This window comes from Gigantopelta aegis, unplaced genomic scaffold (genome assembly GCF_016097555.1).
Source record: "Gigantopelta aegis isolate Gae_Host unplaced genomic scaffold, Gae_host_genome ctg3653_pilon_pilon, whole genome shotgun sequence".
Classification (NCBI taxonomy): domain Eukaryota; kingdom Metazoa; phylum Mollusca; class Gastropoda; order Neomphalida; family Peltospiridae; genus Gigantopelta; species Gigantopelta aegis.
Genome location: NW_024533448.1, coordinates 17,717 through 38,694, shown reverse-complemented (window position 1 = coordinate 38,694; position 20,978 = coordinate 17,717). Strand labels below are relative to the sequence as shown.

General features: G+C 34.6%; 1 protein-coding gene and 1 pseudogene across 1 annotated transcript; one reads left to right on the top strand and one right to left on the bottom strand.

Annotated features, from left to right (window-relative positions):
- Positions 1-3,153: 3,153 nt before the first annotated feature.
- Positions 3,154-7,076, top strand: LOC121392357 (cotranscriptional regulator FAM172A-like). The gene is given in 9 exon segments (XM_041523596.1): positions 3,154-3,169; positions 3,551-3,651; positions 4,054-4,145; positions 4,186-4,246; positions 4,248-4,294; positions 4,344-4,407; positions 4,452-4,526; positions 6,170-6,289; positions 7,032-7,076. Coding segments are annotated over 9 exon segments (621 nt in total).
- A 170-nt stretch (positions 7,077-7,246) lies between these two features.
- LOC121392356 lies at positions 7,247-20,738 on the bottom strand (annotated as a pseudogene).
- Between the last annotated feature and the right edge of the window lie 240 nt (positions 20,739-20,978).

Genomic DNA, 20,978 nt, shown 5'->3' with positions numbered 1-20,978 from the left:
CCCACATTCTACATAAAATTATTTGCAAATAATAATATTATAATCTGGTAACAGCAGCAAGCAACTGAAATGAATTATAGCAATAAATCAAATATAATACTAGTAGTATAACTTTGAATACATATAGAAAGAGAGAACAAAGAGAGAGAGAGAGAGCTGTTTCATAATACATTTGGCATAAAATCTAACAATACTGGACACTTTTTGAGTAGGGCCATCATATCATAATTTGAAAAATGGTAGTCTTAGGATTTAAAATTGGCAAACATATATTCTTAGTATATGTTGTCAGCAATGAACATTTGTTGTATGACTCACAAACCACCATTGCATTGAGCAGTAGGGTTAGCCATTTTAATTGATACTAAAAAGTTAAAGACACATTAAATACAATTTATTAAATGAGATGTACTAACTGATAATAATTCAAGAATATATTGTGATCAGATTGGAATCTCTTCCACCAAATTAAACCAAGAATTTGCAGAAAAATCACTTAAAATTATATGATTTCTATAGAATGGAGAGTTATTTATACTTCAATGAAATTTACATCTTACTTTAGCAGATATTCATAAAATTCCATTTAGGTTTATTAGTTAGATTAGCATCAGTTAAATTCATGTAGTAGGTTTCATGATCTAAAACTTGCCGTGAAGATCCATTATATGTTCCATCAACATCTATAAAATTCTATAGCCAGGATTCATATTACCAGCTGTTGTCACACCTGGACCCAAATAGATGATGCTGAAAAGTAATAAATGTTAATATAATATATGGAAGGAATCCATGTGTTTTAGGGTGTTGTACAAGGAAATTAAGGGTGTCATTTCCTCACACTTCACAATAGATAATTATAGCTATTAATATTCATACCCAAATGGTCTTGCTATATTATTTTGAATATCTAGCATGACCCGAAATGAATCAATGTGAACATGACCAAAGAATTGTCCAGCAATAACATTCTCATATCTAATATTAATAAAATCAGTAATGTCACTTTAATAATAGGACATATACCTTAAAATAATCTTCTGATAGTTAATGACCCATGATTTTAAACATTTGTCTGGTGGCATATGACTAATATGTGGACTTTTAATCTTTGGTCTCAGCATCAGATAACTGGTGTACAAACCATTGTAGCATGTTAGCTGGGTCAGTATCATTGATCAGTAACCACCTTATAATGAATGAGTGGGCGAATAATACAATAAATTATAAATAATTTTTATCTTACCAATTTCCATTGTTACAGAAAATTGGTCTGAAGAGAAAATAATTCTGAAACCTTTATAATCAATAGAAAAAAAGCCAGCACTGTGAAAGAAAATCTTGTAACAATAGTTTTCTCGAATGTTATGCTCACTATTTAAAAGTTTTTATAGCATCTTCCGAAAGCCATTCCTTAAAGAGATCAGCAGCAGCATCATAGAGCCATGCATCAGAGTATTTTTTCAGGAATAAATGGTGGAGGAAAACTATAGTGCACAATAGTAATCCTATTGACAAACATTCAAAACTAACCTGTTGACTGGAGCACTCTCGTGATTACCGATAGAGAAGAAGATTGGTTTTCCTGGAAGATGAGTTTTTATTTGATTGACAATCGTATTTAAATATAAAGTTGTCCAGTTTTGTTTGTTCCCAGTCATTATGAGCTGGTAGATCACCCGTTAAATAAATCCATTCAAACTATAAGAAAAAATGACATGATTAAAATGTTACCATGGCAATGTCTGTTGCTATGGAATTGTACCCTGATCTGCTGTTTGGTTAAGATGGTCTAAGAGGTTATAAATGTTGGATAAGCTAAATCACAAGAATAGCTTCCCCATTGATGAGCATAGTCTTCAGAACCAGAGCTAATAATAGACATATTATATCAGTTCATAAGTATGAGGAAATTAGAATTTGTATGGTTACATCAAACAAGTCAGTATCATGTGATCACATTGCCCATATATGATGATTAGTGGTGTGATTTTAAGACAATGCGAGATGATGGCAGTACCTACCCTTAGCATTTGGGGGTCGACAACATATAGGTTCTCCACATTGTGTAGTAAGTCCTACAGTATAAGTTAGGGTCCCAATGGATATCAGATAAATGTAATATCCTATTAGTTTGAGAACCAGCCTAGAGAGAGAGAGAGAGAGAGAGACAGAGAGAGAGAGAGAGAGAGAGAGAGAGAGAGAGAGACAAGAGAGAGAGAGATAGAGAGAAAGAGTAAAGATCATAGAAAGCTTCCTACATATCATCAGTTGTAATATAACAAATACATGATACATCCATTTTAACACTATACTATATATCCTCAAAATAGGATGATTTATTGTCTGTGTTAACACATGTATTGCACATGATGAGCACACATAGTATGCACATTTGAAGAATATTTATTTACCTTTGGAGGAGAAGGAGGAACAACAGGAGGTTTACCACCAGGAATGGGTATAGACCATGTTTGATTAAATGGGTCATATGTCTGGCCGCAGTTACCATTAAGAACAGTACCACATATTTCACGAGTTGAAAGAGCAGTGTTATCAAAAAAACGTAAAGCACCTCATCCTATTGTAATAAAATGGTAATAGTGACTAGTGTTAGAAAACACTAAATTGATTTTAATACCTTGAATACTGGAAACTATTGATGAACAAAACATAGTGATCTTCAATGTGCATAGTTTCACATACTTTAGCGACTGCATATTCTATAAGTTTTTCTGATGTCTTTAACTCAGCTAGTTTTCGTATGGTATCCACAGCTACTGAACAAAAATCACAGAAGACTTTTATTTTCGCTTTGCCTTCTAACTCCTTCAGTCGAAATAGGCGATCGCGTACCAATTCGCTAGTCTTTTAAAGGAGCGGAAAATACTCGTACATTATCACTCACTAGTAGTACTAGAGATAAGACAACAAATACAAATCGAAGACTCTTCATTTTGACACTCTGTGCTTAGGTAAAACTGAACTCTCAACCACATCACCCGATCTGACGATAGGTGTGGCTTATCAAACACACCTCCCTTACGCCTGTTTATGATATCATGAATATTATTATCTCTGGAATAATTGTACTCCTGTCATTGACACTGGGAGAAAAAATTTGAGAGTGGATTTTGCAGAAGCTCATCAGATATGGAAGGATCTCAAGGTAAAGAACACACAGGTCATAGTCAAAAATGCATTGTTGCTATGGCAAATGGCTATTCCTTATATGAATTTATGTAGATTCCGAAATGTGTATCAGTGATTCTCAGAACACTGTAGAAATGGATGTAGATCCTGATAAGAATGATGAAAACAATAGAAATGATGTCACAGGGGAATGAGACAGAAGAGTCACAACCCAATGACAAAGCCATTCCTGGAGAGTTGCAATCACAAGCCACACCCCACTAAACCCATACAGTCACAAGCTATGCTCACTAAATCTGGAAAGTATCGGTTTTCAACAACACTAGAGGGATTTGGGTATCAATTAAAGGTTGAATTGTCTCAATTTTTATGAGACATTAATAGTTTGTTACAATAGGACAACGTTTGCTTAATATTGAAACTGATGAGCCATTTATATTTGAAGTTGAAAAAGGTAACAGAGAATTTAATCAGAAACATTACGAAGCATTAGGAGAGGTAAGTATAACATCTAGTCCATGTTTTATACAGCTCTTATAATTAGGATTAAAATATAATTATAGTTCATTGAAGTATTAGTCTTACATTTTGTAAATTTGCACAATTTCTTTAATTATGTATGCATTTTATAAACTAGAATTTAGTACAAGTAGCAGCGTAAACTAACTTGTAAATTGTGAATGACATTACCTTAATATCTCAGAATTTATAATAATGTACAACATATTATAAATTGTACAAATCAATGAACTGTAGTAGTAGTAAGTTAATATTTAAATGCCAAGTACATCTGTACAATTTATAAATAATATTGTATTCCATTATAACATCAATATAATTATTAGTACATTATCAATCTATTCATAGTCTATTGAACAACTCAATTACCATTGTTATTAGGTGATTACAGAAGAGGTGTACAACTTGTTAGAGTCAGAGACACATTTAAAGAGACATATTATTCCAGTAAGACTAGTAATAATTATAAATGTGTCATAAAATTTACAGGTTGATATCACAAAAAAAATGAAGCACAATCTTTTTTCTTGCATCTGAAGATGCTTTTACTAACCCAGTCAAGTTAATGATAATTTATACATGGTAGTGGTGTAGTTAGAGCAGGCAATGGTCTAGAAGGCAAGTTCTAAAAATAACACTATTTCAATTGACTCATGTTGTACTATTTATAGATTGATAATGAATGACTGTTTAGATAGTGGAACACAGTTACCCTTTATTAAACGAGCTATGAGAGTAAGCTGAGGATATCAGTAAATTAAAGTATTTAACTATAATAGGAGGGATATGGTGTTGTGGTTTTAATGGAAACAGAAAACCACATAGAAACCAAAGGCAAGAAGATTAATATTAGGGTATGAACACAAACCACACACACTGCCCCTCCTCTTAATAAAGGGGGAGGGCAATTCAATCCTGTAAATAGCATGCTATGAAAAGGCCAATATATACAATGCAAGCCATTAAACTTGATGTATAAGAAAACTTAAGAAGACAATAACAGCACAATATACACAATAGATAAAAGGCTCAACAAGAAGTAGTTGCTCAAGAAACAAAAAGCTGTCATTCAATGATAATAGCTATCAAATGGACGTCTTCGATCATACTCGTCATCTCTTGGACGGTCATATCGAACCATTGGAGGTTCATATCGGTCACTGTATCGGTCACCATAGCGACCACGTTCTCTGTAGTCAGGATATCGACTGGCAGGTGATGGATACCTATCATAATAGCGTCCATAATCGTTTCGATATCTTCAGCAAGTCTCTCCTCCATATATCTCATTTCAAGATAGCGTTCATAGTATGGATCTCGATAACGAGGAGGGACATCCTCATAATAATCATAATAATAGGCGTCATATTCTGCAAAGTCATCCCTCGTCTACGTTCTCTTCTTCTGTTACTACGATGATAATCATCATCATCATCGGGTACAAAAGGTCTTTTGGATCTTTTGGCCAAGGTTTAGGCTCTTTAGGATTTTCTAAGAGATATCACAAACATTTAATATATATATAGTAATTATTACTTACCTCCATCAAGTCGTTTCCATGCAGCTGGTTTATCAACCACTAAAATAGAAACGATATTAAAATCATATGTTGTTATAGCATAGCTGTATAAAGAATTAAACTTAGCACGAAATACTTTAAATGCTTAGCATATAAAACTCAAAACTGTTTGTAATATCGATGCTAGCATAAAGAGGGTTATTAACGGTTTCAATTATACTATATATTAAACTTAATATAAATCACTTAATATGCCACCTAATTTCATGCCCAAAGAAAGGTGTACCATGAACTTCTTCGATAGCTTTTCGAGCACTTTCTTATTATCAAAACTGTACAAATCCATAACCATTAAGCAATGATATAGCGATAACTTTTGCCGCAAGAACTAAACAATTTCTCTAGGTCACGACGTGAAGCTCTCTCTGTATTCAAATGTCCAACAAAGACTCGAGAACGTATTGATCGAGCGTCCATAGCACTTGTGTCAGATTTGTAGTCGCTTCAAAATCTTTTTCTGATCCTTTGTCACTTTTCGAATTATTATCACCTAACTCATCATTTGTCTCTATAACTATTTCATCTTATCCTCTTTTTCACCTCCCCTATATCCTTCCCTTCCTCCCCATTCCCGAATCTTTGGATTCATCAACCACTTCCACTATTTCGAGATCTTTAGTGCTATTGGGGCTGGCATCCGCCATCTTGATTTTTGACAGCTTGAGTATTATTAGCTTCGAGATTTGAGTGAGCAAATAAGCACTTGTGATCTGAGAAGAAAACTATTTAAACAAAAGAAGATCAATTAAGATGGAGTGATTCAGCTTCTGGAAGATAGAGAGAGGGAGATGCTTTCGAATTCGAAGGAGCTCTAACTTCACGCACTTTAGAAGAATATACGGGGAATAATACCGAATTATGCGGAAAATGATTTGCATGCAGTCGAGCCACGCCTTACTGTTGTCTCCCTTACTATAGGGTAGTTCTACTCCTGAACGTCATGGACAGTATGTTTGGAGACATTTTATTAGCAAATCTCAAGCAAAACGTATTGATATTGTAGCTCACAGCTATGGAGGAGTGGTTGTCATGGAAACAGTAAGTGATCCAAAAAAGTGATGCAGTATTATGGTCCCGTCACTTCTTTAGATGAAGGAATTTTTGATGACTTTCATAAAAGAGTTCAAAAAATAGCATTCACTGACTCAGTACATGATTTAGATTCACACAACATTCCTAGAAATGCTAGGAGATGGATTAGTCTGGTAAATTTTTAATAATAATAATTGTTTATGGCATTGCTCTATTGTGTAGCATGCTATTAACTGGGTCTCTAGTGCTGACCCATTGGACACACCTCAAGAATCTTTGTCACGTAATGATGTTAAGAGAGTATCAGCTGGTATAGTGATATTATTGGTAAATATAAAACTAACTTTATTATAACAGGTACACAAAACACATGAAGAAACTTCATGGTATGCATTTGAATCAATATTTCAATATTTTGCAACTCCTACTGAAAATTAATAAAACACAATATATGGTTTAATAAATGTCATTGATAAAATATAATCTTTTAAAGAGTATTTCCTCTATCTATTATATAAATCAAAAAGAACTCAAATTGTCAAATTTGGTACATTACTGTTTTGATCCATAAGGAGAAGTAGGCGGGTCATCATCTCTTGGTAAAAGAGGTTCCTGTAATCTGATGCCACTATCCTGTGTGTGTCCAGTGTCCAATCTGACATCAGTAGAACTAAGAGATGAGTCACTTGGTGGGTATGGATCATATACAGTTAGTGTAATCCTGTTGTACCACTATGTTGTGTTATAGGTGGTGGTGGATGATAGGAAGAAGTGGGGTGGAGCAGTAGGTTGAGTGGAAGTTCTTAGCTTTTGAGAGACATCATGAATCTAGTACAATAATAATAATTATAGACCTAATTACAGGGGCTTACTCGTACCTTATGTAAATGTAAAGGGGCCAGATCGTTTTCAGCAATTGTACTTGCTGTTGATGCCATATTGAGGTTGACATGGAGTCTAACATCACACAACTGAGACTGGATGCTCCTCCTTGAGGAGTTGCTCCTGACTTTGATGAGGCAATGATTGAGGGGGTCCCTCTGGTGATGATACATGAGGTAGAGATGAGGGTTGACTGAGAGAACCATGAATACTTTGCTGTATTTCTTCCACTACAAAAAACATAATGAGAGAAACATGTAACTCTTAAACTAACTTGATTCCTTCATTTGACTCATAAAACATATTTGCATCGTCACCAGCCTCCCAGTGAGGATTGTTACGCTATTAAATAATAAATCACATGACGTCCATACAAATATCACATGACATGCAAAAATCAATCACATGATATCTACACAATGTGATCACATAACTTACTGAGAATTGAATCAATGATATTTCAGTTTTGCCGAGTTCAGCTTGTTCATGTTGATTAGCATGACTTAGCTGTGAGTTTTCTTGCCACTAAAGAGAGATAAACATTATCCTCTAAAACATTCTCTTTACATCAGGATGTCCATGTTTCCTCAAGTTCATTTCAGCAAATGAACACACATCACCAACACCTTGTACACTAAGGGTAAAACCTTGTATATTATATAATAATTATTTACCTGATACATCAATAGTGAAGTTTCTAAGAAGTCAATATAATATCTTGTGATTTGTCTCTCAAACGAAAGTAAAGAACAAAAGGTGTTATCAATGGACTCAACAATTCATCCAATAAATATGTCATTGTGAATTGAAAAAACTTGACCAAATTGACCACTGACCTAATATAATAAATATATAAGTATCTGTCCATTAAACCAATTTATTCATCCATTCATTTGTCTATTTATCCATTCATTCTTACTTGTACAGTGTGAGGTTTTTCTTTCCACAGATCAGGCATATAAATGAATTTCAGATAATATCAATGACATCAATTCCTTGGGGTCTCTAATAAGATGCTACAGATATTATTTTCATAATGATATTATAACTACAAGTATTCTCTTTACTCATCAGGTATGAAGATCCGACAAACAGTCACAACAATCCCTAATAAAAGATTAACTTAAATTGTTATCATAATCTACTTTACCTAGAGCTGTAATAGTTGTCAAGACATTATGTGCAGTCAGTAGATCCTCTTGTATTACTGTAAGAGTTAGTAATACAGCCAAAACCGAGCCACAAATAAAGGCTATATTTCTATACAGAATATAATGACTGATCTCTATATAATGACACACCTAGCCAAGATTGTAGCCACGGGTAATACAAATAGATCCATGTATTTGACAGCTGGTTCATATGCTCTATTAAGTCTCATTACTAATTCATGATCTAACTCATTAAAATGTCTCAGAAATACACTACCAAAGAGGGACCAGCGACGTCGTCCAAATACACCAGGTTGACGTTTTAAAAGCTAGGATGTGTAGATATTTATAAGATTGTAAAGAATCTTACTTCAGCATAAGAGAAGAATGAATATAAGATTTGATAGAGGAACACAATGGGAGAAAAATCAAATTGATGAGTGCCAAAACAGCAATACGAAATCGTAATCTATAAAAACAATGTCCACATTGGTAATAATATTTGAGATCTATGGCTTACTTTTGTACCAATGCATATCTAAATGGTAGAAAAAATACATTAGTATTCAAAAATATCCAAAGATATCCTGAACTTACCTTTTTATTAGCTGACTTATACTCTTCACGGAGATAATAATTATTTTAAAAGGTTGCTCCAGGTCCCCCTACACAATACAAAAATATTATCAGACCCATTGCTAACATTAACTCACAAAACAATAGCAACTCATAATTATATTTTAAACCCTTTGTAAAGAAAACCCTATTAAAAATTTCAAAGGTCAGAGGCACCAATAAGTGTAATACTCACTTCTCTCCAAAGAAAGGCACCCAAATTTTACAAGGCAGTACACCTTTATTCACCATGGCAACCAAATAATTCTTGAAACGCAACATTCTGTGATAAACATCTAAGAACCAATAAGTAATAGTAGATAAAGAGATAATATCATACCTAGTTCAGTAAGTTCTTGTTTTCTGATGTTCATTTATATATCATTTTGTGCTTCTTTCAATCGTTGAATACATCATGCCAGTTATAATTACGTAATTCAGACTATAAAAAAAATAGATAAAATCATTACCTCATACTATGTTCATTGTCTTTTAAAATACTGCCCACTCACTGATGGAATTCGAGAACTTCTGAATAGAAAATACGAATTTCCCAGAACTTGAAAAACCTCCAAATCATTTTACAGAACCGATGAAACCAGAAAATAAAGGCAAGTAGCAATATGAAGACCAATACAGGATTAATGCTAAAGAACAATTGTTATATTATTGTTTGTGTTATGTAATTTATTCTCTTACTTTGTCAAATTGTCAAATATAATGATATCGTTAAGTGCTACATTTTTAATTACTTCATTTTTTGTATCATTATCGTAAGTGTAGATATTGTCAGCGAATAAATTTTTGAAGTTCAAACAAGTCAAAATAAAAAGCAGCAAACAAACAAACAAAAGCAAATGTCTGTAAACAACAAAAATGTGTGTAAACATTAAATGAAGAGGATAATATTAGAGTTTTACTTACACAAGTTCCAGAAAATCATTTGAGTAGAATGGCCATTAAACATGATTCATTAAATAGTAATATATCTACATAACATAACACATAGGACATGTACCACATATTATAACACATAGGACATGTACTACATAATATGACACATAGGACATGTACTACATAATATAACACATAGGACATGTACCACATAATATAACACATAGGACATGTACTACATAATATGACACATAGGACATGTACCACATAATATAACACATAGGACATGTACCACATAATATAACACATAGGACATGTACTACATAATATGACACATAGAACATGTACCACATAATATAACACATAGGACATGTACTACATATATAACACATAGGACATGTACCACATATTATAACACATAGGACATGTACCATATAATATAACACATAGGACATGTACACATAATATAACACATAGGACATGTACCACATAATATAACACATAGGACATGTACCACATAATATAACACATAGGACATGTACCAAATAATATAAACACATAGGACATGTACCACATAATATAACACATAGGACATGTACCACATAATATAACACATAGGACATGTACCACATAATATAACACATAGGACATGTACCACATAATATAACACATAGGACATGTACCACATAATATAACACATAGGACATGTACCACATATTATAACACATAGGACATGTACCACATAATATAACACATAGGACATGTACCACATATTATAACACATAGGACATGTACCACATAATATAACACATAGGACATGTACCACATATTATAACACATAGGACATGTACCACATAATATAAAACACATAGGACATGTACCACATAATCATAACACATAGGACATGTACCACATAATATAACACATAGGACATGTACCACATAATATAAAACATAGGACATGTACCACATAATATAACACATAGGACATGTACCACATAATATAACACATAGGACATGTACCACATAATATAACACATAGGACATGTACTACATAATATAACACATAGGACATGTACCACATAATATAACACATAGGACATGTACCACATAATATAGCACATAGGACATGTACTACATAATATAACACATAGGACATGTACCACATATTATAACACATAGGACATGTACCATATAATATAGCACACAGGACATGTACCACATAATATAACACACCTAGGACATGTACCACATAATATAACACATAGGACATGTACCACATAATATAGCACATAGGACATGTACCACATAATATAACACATAGGACATGTACCACATATTATAACACATAGGACATGTACCACATAATATAGCACATAGGACATGTACCACATAATATAACACATAGGACATGTACCACATAATATAACACATAGGACATGTACCACATAATATAACACATAGGACATGTACCACATATTATAAACACATAGGACATGTACCACATAATATAACACATAGGACATGTACCACCATAATATAACACATAGGACATGTACCACATATTATAACACATAGGACACGTACCACATAATATAACACATAGGACATGTACCACATAATATAACACATAGGACATGTACCACATAATATAGCACATAGGACATGTACCACATAATATAGCACATAGGACATGTACCACATAATATAGCACACAGGACATGTACGATAATAATGAAGTGAATAAGCTTACCCTGTCAAAAAATTCATCAAGATTTTCAATGTGATTCCATCGACTAGCTATAAGGACATAAAAATCAAGTTTGTTTAGCTTGTTTTAATAACTGGTTTACAATACCTTTGATATTATGAGAGCTCTGAAGTGTACATGAGTGGGTGGAGCTTCATCATCACTGTTACTGTTGGACTCCTCGTCTGTTTCTAAACGAGTGTACCGAGTCTTACGAGAAGGCATAGCAGTCAGTCTATTCCTATAAAGACTTCCTAAAATAAACCAGTCACTATGAGGAAAAACATGACACAAAGTTATTTACAGAATGACGCAGGGCGTGGGTTAATTATATTTATCTGGGGCGTGGCTGGGCTGTCCTAAAAAATTCAATGTTGAAAGTTGACTTTTTAAAGAGAGCAGCTCTGTATGGTGCAGTATTATCTGTATCTGGATGTACAGTACTCTATTACTTAATACAAAGTACAGCTTAATGTCATATATCCTTGTATGTTGTATTTCATTGTGTATTGATGTCATAGGGAAACTAGCATCAAGTGGTTATATACTGCAGCAGTTGAAGCACTGAAACGAGATGAGAGAGCAATGTATTTACTGGGAGAGCCCTACGATTTCAGACTTTACGATGAATGATAAACACAATAGGATTACTACAGACATGCAGAAGTAAATAGAATTGTTACATTTAAATTTTAATTCAATGTCATACAACATTAGATCTCTATTCCTGTTAGCGGTAAAAGGTCTGCAGGCTATGTACATTCATATGCCACACAGTGTAATGGAAAATGGCGACTAGATTATGTAGTTTTAGAGTTTAAAGGACGGTCAGAAAAAACTGGTCATACTAGACAAACAAACTAGTTCAACAAGATGTTAATTAAATGTAATAAATGACCAAAAACACCAAACGTTGATATGAAATTTACAAAACATGACATTGTGATATTGTTACATGTTTTTCTCAACAGGTAAAACCAGTTTTAAAAACTAGTTTAGTTTTTCCTTGGTTGGTTGATTTGCATTTGTTTCATAGAAGCATGGTGCTTCTCATAAGATGGTTGTGGTTTGTCGTGATAACTTCTTATGGCTTCACTATGTTGTTGTTTACTTTCCTATAGCAACAAATAATTATTATTTCAATATAGATCTCTGTATTACTTACTGCTACCACTAGTCCTCCAGATAATGACACATCTTGTCTGATCTCAACTCTATAGTAGTATAATAAACGATATGTGATATAAAAGTTGATGTACTTGGTTGATCCAATGGGATTAACAGAGTCTTTGTATTTTCATCGTAAGCATCTGAATCTTGATCTTTATGTCTGTGTTAGTAACTACTCTATACCTCCAGCCTTAACTATTAGAACATACACAATAAAAAATAACATAATATAATATCACTATACCAGCTGGTGGATGGCCAGCCTTTAACTCTTGACCTTCACTCGACATCTTTTCTTATTTTTTGCTTCTTTTGTTGAAAATGCAATCTCGTGGTACAAAGTTCAATTGAACACGCCCACCTCATTACCACGCCCTAGCTAATTTTCCAAGGTGATCTTCAAGTAAGTTTAACTGAATATCTTGGATTGACAGTAACTTTTTAGGTATAGTTCTCAAACATTAAAATGTATTGTCTTATAACAATATAGAATAACTATTAATATAAGCATAAGTCAGAGAGGTTTCTCTAATTGATGCCCAATTTCTCCTTTCACAGATATGGGTCACAAAGATTGGGGAACACTGGGAGTACGAGTTCGTCATGTCATTACATACTCTCTATCTCCATACGAACAGAGAGCCTTGCTGGAATGTTCAGACGAAGTCCAGGGAACTTGTTAAGAAGATTCTTTGATAATGTCTTTTATGTATCACCAGGATTATCATAGCAGGGCTGGTGTATCACTTTGGCACTAAAGACTTTCACAGGAGACAAAGAAAGAACCCAGCAGACTTTGCTAATGACGAGTAGTTGCAAGAACAATCTAGTAATACATACATAATATGAGTATTATTTAAACTAGATCACTCTAGTATTATATGTCTAAATAAAGGTGTCATCACAGAAAAAAATGATTTAATACACAATTAATTAATTAACTATTGTCCATTTATGGTGGTATGGACAATAGTAGGTTGGCCACTTCCGGGTAAATAAGCAACATTGCGTGATCGAGATAGAGTACCAGCAATTTCTTCAGATGCTTCTAATCGTCTTAACTCAATCAGACCATCTCCTGCTTCATTAAAAGATTTAGCAAGTAACTCTGCAGCTTTTAGCATCTCCTTCAGCTGTGATAATGGCGCCTGTTTGTATTGCTCTGCCATAAAAGATGAAGTATATAAACACAAAGATATTACAAAGTTAACTTCACCTTTCGACAAGAAAGCGAGCTCTTTCTGCCTCTTGTGAGCTGAAAACCAAAAACAAGTAGAAGTCAATCCACGACATATTGCATTATACATAACTTACGACTTGTTTCATTCAACAGCCGTGTAACTCATGTCCAAAACTCAAATGTGTCTGAAAACATATGGACTACATAAAACCCAATGTTCTGATATTTTACTTACAATAGAAATGTCGTCAAGAATAATACCAAATGTATTAGCTCTGTCTATTAACATTCACTAACTCTTTGAGATACCTGCACAAGACATTAAAAATTATATAACATAATATAAGAATACTAACCACTTCACGTTGTGTAATTAAACCACTAGCATCAAACTGGGCCTAAATTATTATAAATTTATTATAATATTACATCATTAAACATACGACTACTGCTTTGAGGACTTCAGTTGTAATTGAGGGGAGAACCCTTTCATCATAGTCCACACCCACATTACGAAAAATCCACGGCAATTTGTCAATCTCTGGACGAAAACAATAATCGAAGAGTGATGTCAACATTTTTGAAGATCTAAAGGGTTAAATTATTGAACTAAAGAAACCAGTAGGTTTGCATAATACCTTTGCTTCAGTAACAACTGGGACATTACGAGGCTTGCTACGTATGCCAAAATAAATTGGTCTTTGTACCCACGGAATTAGAAAATGTGTACCCTCTCCAGTACACTCCGCAATACTCCACGGAACCTATCAAAAAATATGACTACTCTCTCACCACCATCCACTGTACGTGATAATCATGTGATTGCAATAGTGTTAAAATCGATATTTACCATTATACAGTGTTGAATTAACAAAATGCTCAAGTTGCAGCCAGTCCAAAAACCAAGCAATGCAAGACGATTGAGAACTCTAGCATCTTTATCTACAATGACCACGTGTGTGCTTGCAAAGTGAGCATGCGCAGTTTGCATATTTATGCTCTTCAGTTGTAATTAGAAGGTGTGGCGGACCTGCTTGTACTTCCGTAGACAACTAGGGCTGAGTATAGCACTGATTCTATGAAGTCTAGTTGTCCAGAATCCTGTCTTCATTAGACGCGACAGAACAAACAACAATGGCTGCTTCTTGGGAATGGCCTCTCTCCCCCAATGATAAGTCTCTCCATAAAGAGAGCAAAAGAAGTAACTTTCAAGCATTGAAACCAGTAAGCTGTACTATAACAAAGATCCATCTTTATCTCTTTATAGTTAATAGCATCTCAATATGAAGAAAATGCCGGAGTTTTGCAAATGAAATACAACAGTTTAATCAGTTACGAGAAGTATGTAATGACACACCCTCTTTTTTGGTTAATTAGTCATTGATATCTATTAGGGTGCTCTCAAGCGCTAGTAGAGACTATTCTGGTTGTAATATTTTAAGAAGATATTATGCTCAAATACATTTATTGAAATCACGTTTCCCACAAGAGAACTATAGGTCCAATACCTATTGTATTTACATGGTAAGCAAAATGAATGCTTAACATATAGTTGAATAGATTTATACTGGTATGAATCACATTATAATTAGGTCATTGATCATCTCTAATTAAAGTTCCATGCATTACTTAGCATACCAATCTGGTATATTTAGTGTGATCAGTGACTATCTTGTGGTCATGTGATTTGCATATGATTTCTCTATACAGGAAAGATATATACCGGTGAAGAATATCATCAAGAAGGATTGCATAGAGAAATGGCTTCAATTTTTATATAATATTGGTAAATAATCTTGAAATTGATATATTGTTAATTAGGGCTTGCCATAATAGGGGCACTTCATTCTCAATGGGCGGAAAAAGATGGTAAGTCATCAGTGAGCAAGATATGAAGAAGCACTTACTCATTATCAGTGCTCTGCAGGAGCTTACACTTTTTTCTGTACGTTCTCATTCTAATACTGCCTTTATCCTCATTCTGTTGATATTAGTATATCTCATTCTGTGCTATATTATGTCCTAATTCCTATTCAACTCTTAGGAACATCTTGGAGGTTGTGGTTGTAATGATATTACTTCTCAATTAATTGAAATGTATAAAAATCTCATGTTGGTAGGGAATCAGATTTAACATTATAGTTTCAGTTTCAGTCTTATTTTTTAGGGACAAGCTCAAGAATGTATTGTTGAAAAAGTCATTAAAGGGTTTATCGAAAGTGAAAAACCTTAATATTTCCAAATTGCTATGAAAGTACTAAAAAACATTTAAAAATATAATAATGTTGATCTTTTGTGTTAGGTCTCACAATATTACCAGTCTGTGGTATGGTTTTGGAATCTGAGGGTGGAGCTAATGTTATTAAAAAAAGCACCAAAGACTGGACCAAACTATTACAAATAAAATTGTTCATATTACGTGCTATTGCTCATGTAAGTTGTCAACAGTATTAGTAACTATGTCATCACATCTATTATGTTGTCATATCTTTATGTATATCTGTCAACAGCTATATCAGGCCAATTCAATGGAAAGAAACAAGCTAATTAGGATATATGGTATTTTATGTTGTATTGTGATGTTATGATGATGTATCTTTAGATTGCTTTCCCAACAATTGGCACTCGACAAAGTAAAGTCTATTGGTAAACTTCCACGAGGAAACTTCTGATGCTGGCAAAGATGCTGTTAAGAATTTAACTGAGTTTTAACTCTCAAGTGTGAGTAGGTTCCTTTGTTATTTTGTTTTTAATCTTTAATTATAGACTGCAAGAATCAAATGAAACAAAATGAACAAGTATTTACGAACTGTTCCAAGTCTGGAAACATTGGAACCAGCACCCCCCCCCCCTGGTATGAGAATGAGTCCATAAAATATTTCAGGTTTTTTTTCATATCCAGGTGTTGAGTTGGTGAACCAGTAATTATTCAAACCATCTGATCCCAAAACTAAGGCTCCGATATTTTTGCAAGACTAATTCCCATGAGGGATATGAAGCTGCTTCAATATACAGGTACTTGATATATATAAAGTTGATCTAAGTTCTGCTTCCTTTCAGTGAAGAAAAGCCAAATTGTTAAGATCAATTGTATCATCAGTAGATGAGAAAAAGATGAAGAACTGAAGTAGTAGTGATAGTTCTTCTTTACTTAGTTATCTCTATTTAGTAAATTTATGACATCTCTTAATGTGATGAAATTGATCGTTTAGAACTGATTCTCCAGCCTTACCACGTATGTGTGATGTAACTATGTACATGTAACTGTGGATGTTAATTTTTTGTATTTAATAGCTGAACTGATGTCTCAACATCGCCCAATTCAGAGCAAAGGAGAGGCCATCAGAGAATTACAGATCAAAATTGAAGGTAATGCACATCAAAGACTTAACCTTATGATATATTTCAATATAAGAGTTGAGAATCTTTCACAACGTGTGAGAGAAACAGTTGTCTGAGATCTCCTCAAAGAAAAGAGGATGAAACAAAGGAGGAGTCTGAGTTTCAGGTAGTATAAAGACTGAGACCTGTATTTCTAATATTTCATACTGCAGGAACGTCATGGAACTAGACCTGAGTCTCAAGTTGTGCAACTCTCTGGAAAGAATTGAATCTTTGTTAAAATACATAAACAAGCTGTAAGCAAATTGTTATATAGCAATGATCATCTCTCCCCCCCACCCCCCCCCCCCCAGGGAAAAAATCAAACACTGAATTAAGTAATATGTTTACTCAGCACTCACCTAATCGCTATTATTGGCGGGAAAGACAAATTCTTTAGTGTTGCTATTCCAACTCTAATCTTCTTGATGGTCAGTATGCACTTGTTGTAATAGCAATTCATTATTTAACCTTAGTTCCCGAAGATTCTAGAGGTGAAAGATGGCATATGTTACTAGTGAGTGTGTTAATGTTAGTTAATTTATTTAAAAATTGAATTAACTAGGGTAAAGTGAATGAAATGAAAGAACAACGTCAGAGTTTAGTGGGTCAATTACGTGACCAAATGAACAGGATATGATATTATCGTGGTTGTAATTGGAGAGACTGCTACCAGTCAAGAAGCCGTGATTGAAAAGAAACATGTAAAGAGACATAGAGAAATGGCAGAGTGTACATACGACAGAATCTAACAGCTCAAGAAAAGGATATATACAAGTATGTTAATGGAGGGATCTGTTTTATGAGATGCTATCATTTTGTTGTACAACAGAGCACTTACTGAGGCTAATGCTAAGCAGTCAAACTAAGACAAGCCTCTAGAGCATTCAGACAAGTAGTTTTTTTCTCCTGTTATTAATGGGTAATGACGCATTGTAGACAAGAAGAATGGTTTTAATAGTTTGGCTAAATCTGCTGGTAACTTTACATTTCTACAGTCCAAGATAATGTAAGTTCTCCTGTACTACTAATTTACTTATTCCATCTTTTTTCAGTGAAGGGTTAGTTTTTATTCTAAGTTAGCAGAGAGTGTTGCAAGACTCACAAACGTTGTATGGAAGTTTGTAACACTAGAAGAAAAGAGAGAAACAATATAGAAAGGTAAAATGATATCATACAATTATATTTAACATTAAATTCATTAATACTTCCTTTAGACGTAGTCCTCTTCTGGAACGCTCAAATACTTTTCACCTGTACCAAGAGGATCTACAGCACATTCACCGGACCTACTGCTCTCTATGCTATAGACCCATACCTGGACCTCCACCCAGACCTACAGGTCCCATGAGCTGGACCTGCTGGACCCATACCTGGACCCTACTATACAAGTTTCCTGATAGTAAGAAAATTGTTTTAATTAATCATTCCATTCATTATGATACATAATTATCTCAAGGTCCTTCACATGTTGATGACCACACTCCCAACCCACTTTAATGAGGGTAATATGCAACCTCCATGAGAACCACCTAAAAATGCTAATTTACGTGGAGGACCTATCCTCAAGAAGCCACTTCCTTCTTTTCTGGCAACTGACAACGGAGATGAAGTATCACAACCTTATATTAGAATTGAAGAAAAAACAAGACCAACAAATTAATAAATTGACCACAGCCACTTCAGAAAATGAAAATATAAAATTCTGATGTTCCTACAGGGATTACCCCATCATCAGAAGAATCACTATGGACAAACCAGTTAATATATCACCAGAATCATTCAAACCAGTGGGATGGAAACCATCAATCCAGTTGAACCAGTTTTTACCCACCTCAGCAAAACATTCCAATTATTCAAACTAGTGATTCTTCTGCAACTAAATTGTCTGACCACACAACCCCCCTCTAAGACCAATTAAACCTGTCTATTTACAAGGAGGACCAACTACCTCAATAGGAGGACAACATGAACCGCATGTGACAGTGCCAGATAATTTGAATTCTACAGAACAAGGAGGTATAATTTCTTAGGACTAGGAAATACACCTATTAACCACAGGACCAGGAGGTATAGATTCTCATCACCATGTACCATCTCCTGCTATTGTAGCATCACAAGGTCAAGGAGTTCATGACGACTTTCATTATGAAACTCCACCCACTTCTGACCCACCTCTAATTGCACAATCACTGGTTTCAAATGATGTTGCTATAGCAACAAGTACAAATGACATGAGCACTTATTCTCAAGCTCAGAGTTTTTTCTAAACCTGTTATGACAATGGCCACTGCACCGACCACTATTAGTTCCATATCTATAATGCCACCAACCTCATATCTTCAGAGGAAACCACACCTACTGTGAGTACAATGCCACCAACAATACCGACCTCATTTTCTTCAGATGAAACCACACCAACGTGAGTACAATGCTACCTCTACACTTGCAAGCTGCACCCATTTCATCAGGTTTAGATAACCTTAATGCATTTGCAATAATTGGGACTCCTAAATCAACATCATCACTGTTGCCATGGCAAACACCAACATCAGATCCTCCTCTTGCCATTGAACATTCAAACAACCCTCCCTCCTATTGTGGGCTCATTTGCAGCTCCTCCAGCCCACCTCCTCTATCTGTAACCACTGTTCGTTCTGAGACACCTACATCCGCAGGGACTTCTATGTCTCATCTTGAGGACTTGTTAATTCGTCAACAAGAAAACCATACAAAGTCAAACAAAACAAACTTGAGGAACAAAAAAAGCAATTAAGACAGCAGGCTCGTCAAATTGAAGAACAACGTAAAGAAATGAGCAATTAAGATTACAACAACGTCTTCAAGAGAAGGACAAAGCTAGTACTAGTAGTAATCAAACTATGTTAATGCAGCGTTACACACAACAACAAGACTTGTTTAATCAACAACAATCACAAATGGACAAACTCAATCAGATGGAGAGAAACAAAGACGAAAACAACAATCAGAATTGGAAATGACACTACGTGATGCATTAGCTCAAGAACAGATTGCAAAACCAAGCTCTTCATGGACAATTGGCTCAGCAGGCTAAAAGACATCCAGCACTTACAACAGCAGCTGCAAATGAGTGGACAACAGCTCCAATCTATACAAACACAAGGTCAACAGTATCTTGTTCAAATACAAGAGAGAGATAAAAGTATTAGCTAACTATCGTGAAGAACATCGACAAATTGTAGATAACATAGAACAGCAATCGCGTCAGAAAGTTCAGCAATTACAACAGCAGATACAAGAGCTTTATAATAAACGAGGACTTGATCCAAATAAACAGGCTACAAAATGGTTCGTCTTCCTGGTCCTCTCCCTGCTAATTTGCCTCCTCCACTCCAACCTCAGTCTCGACAAAATCCACCTTCTTCTCAAACATCTTCACAAAGGTGGCCATCTGTTAATGAGGCATCATCTAAGCCTGCAGGACCACCACCCTACTCATAGCAGTAGTGGTCCTCCAAGTTCTCTTGCTGGACAAGGTAGACCCGGGAAGCTCCTCCTAGTCAACACACCAGGCTCATCGCCAGCAACCTGGTCATTTTACTCAGCAACCAATTCAACATGGTCAGCAACCTGTTAAAAACCAGTTCAAACCTGTTCATCCATATTCAACAACCCTGGTTGCCCCCCGTTA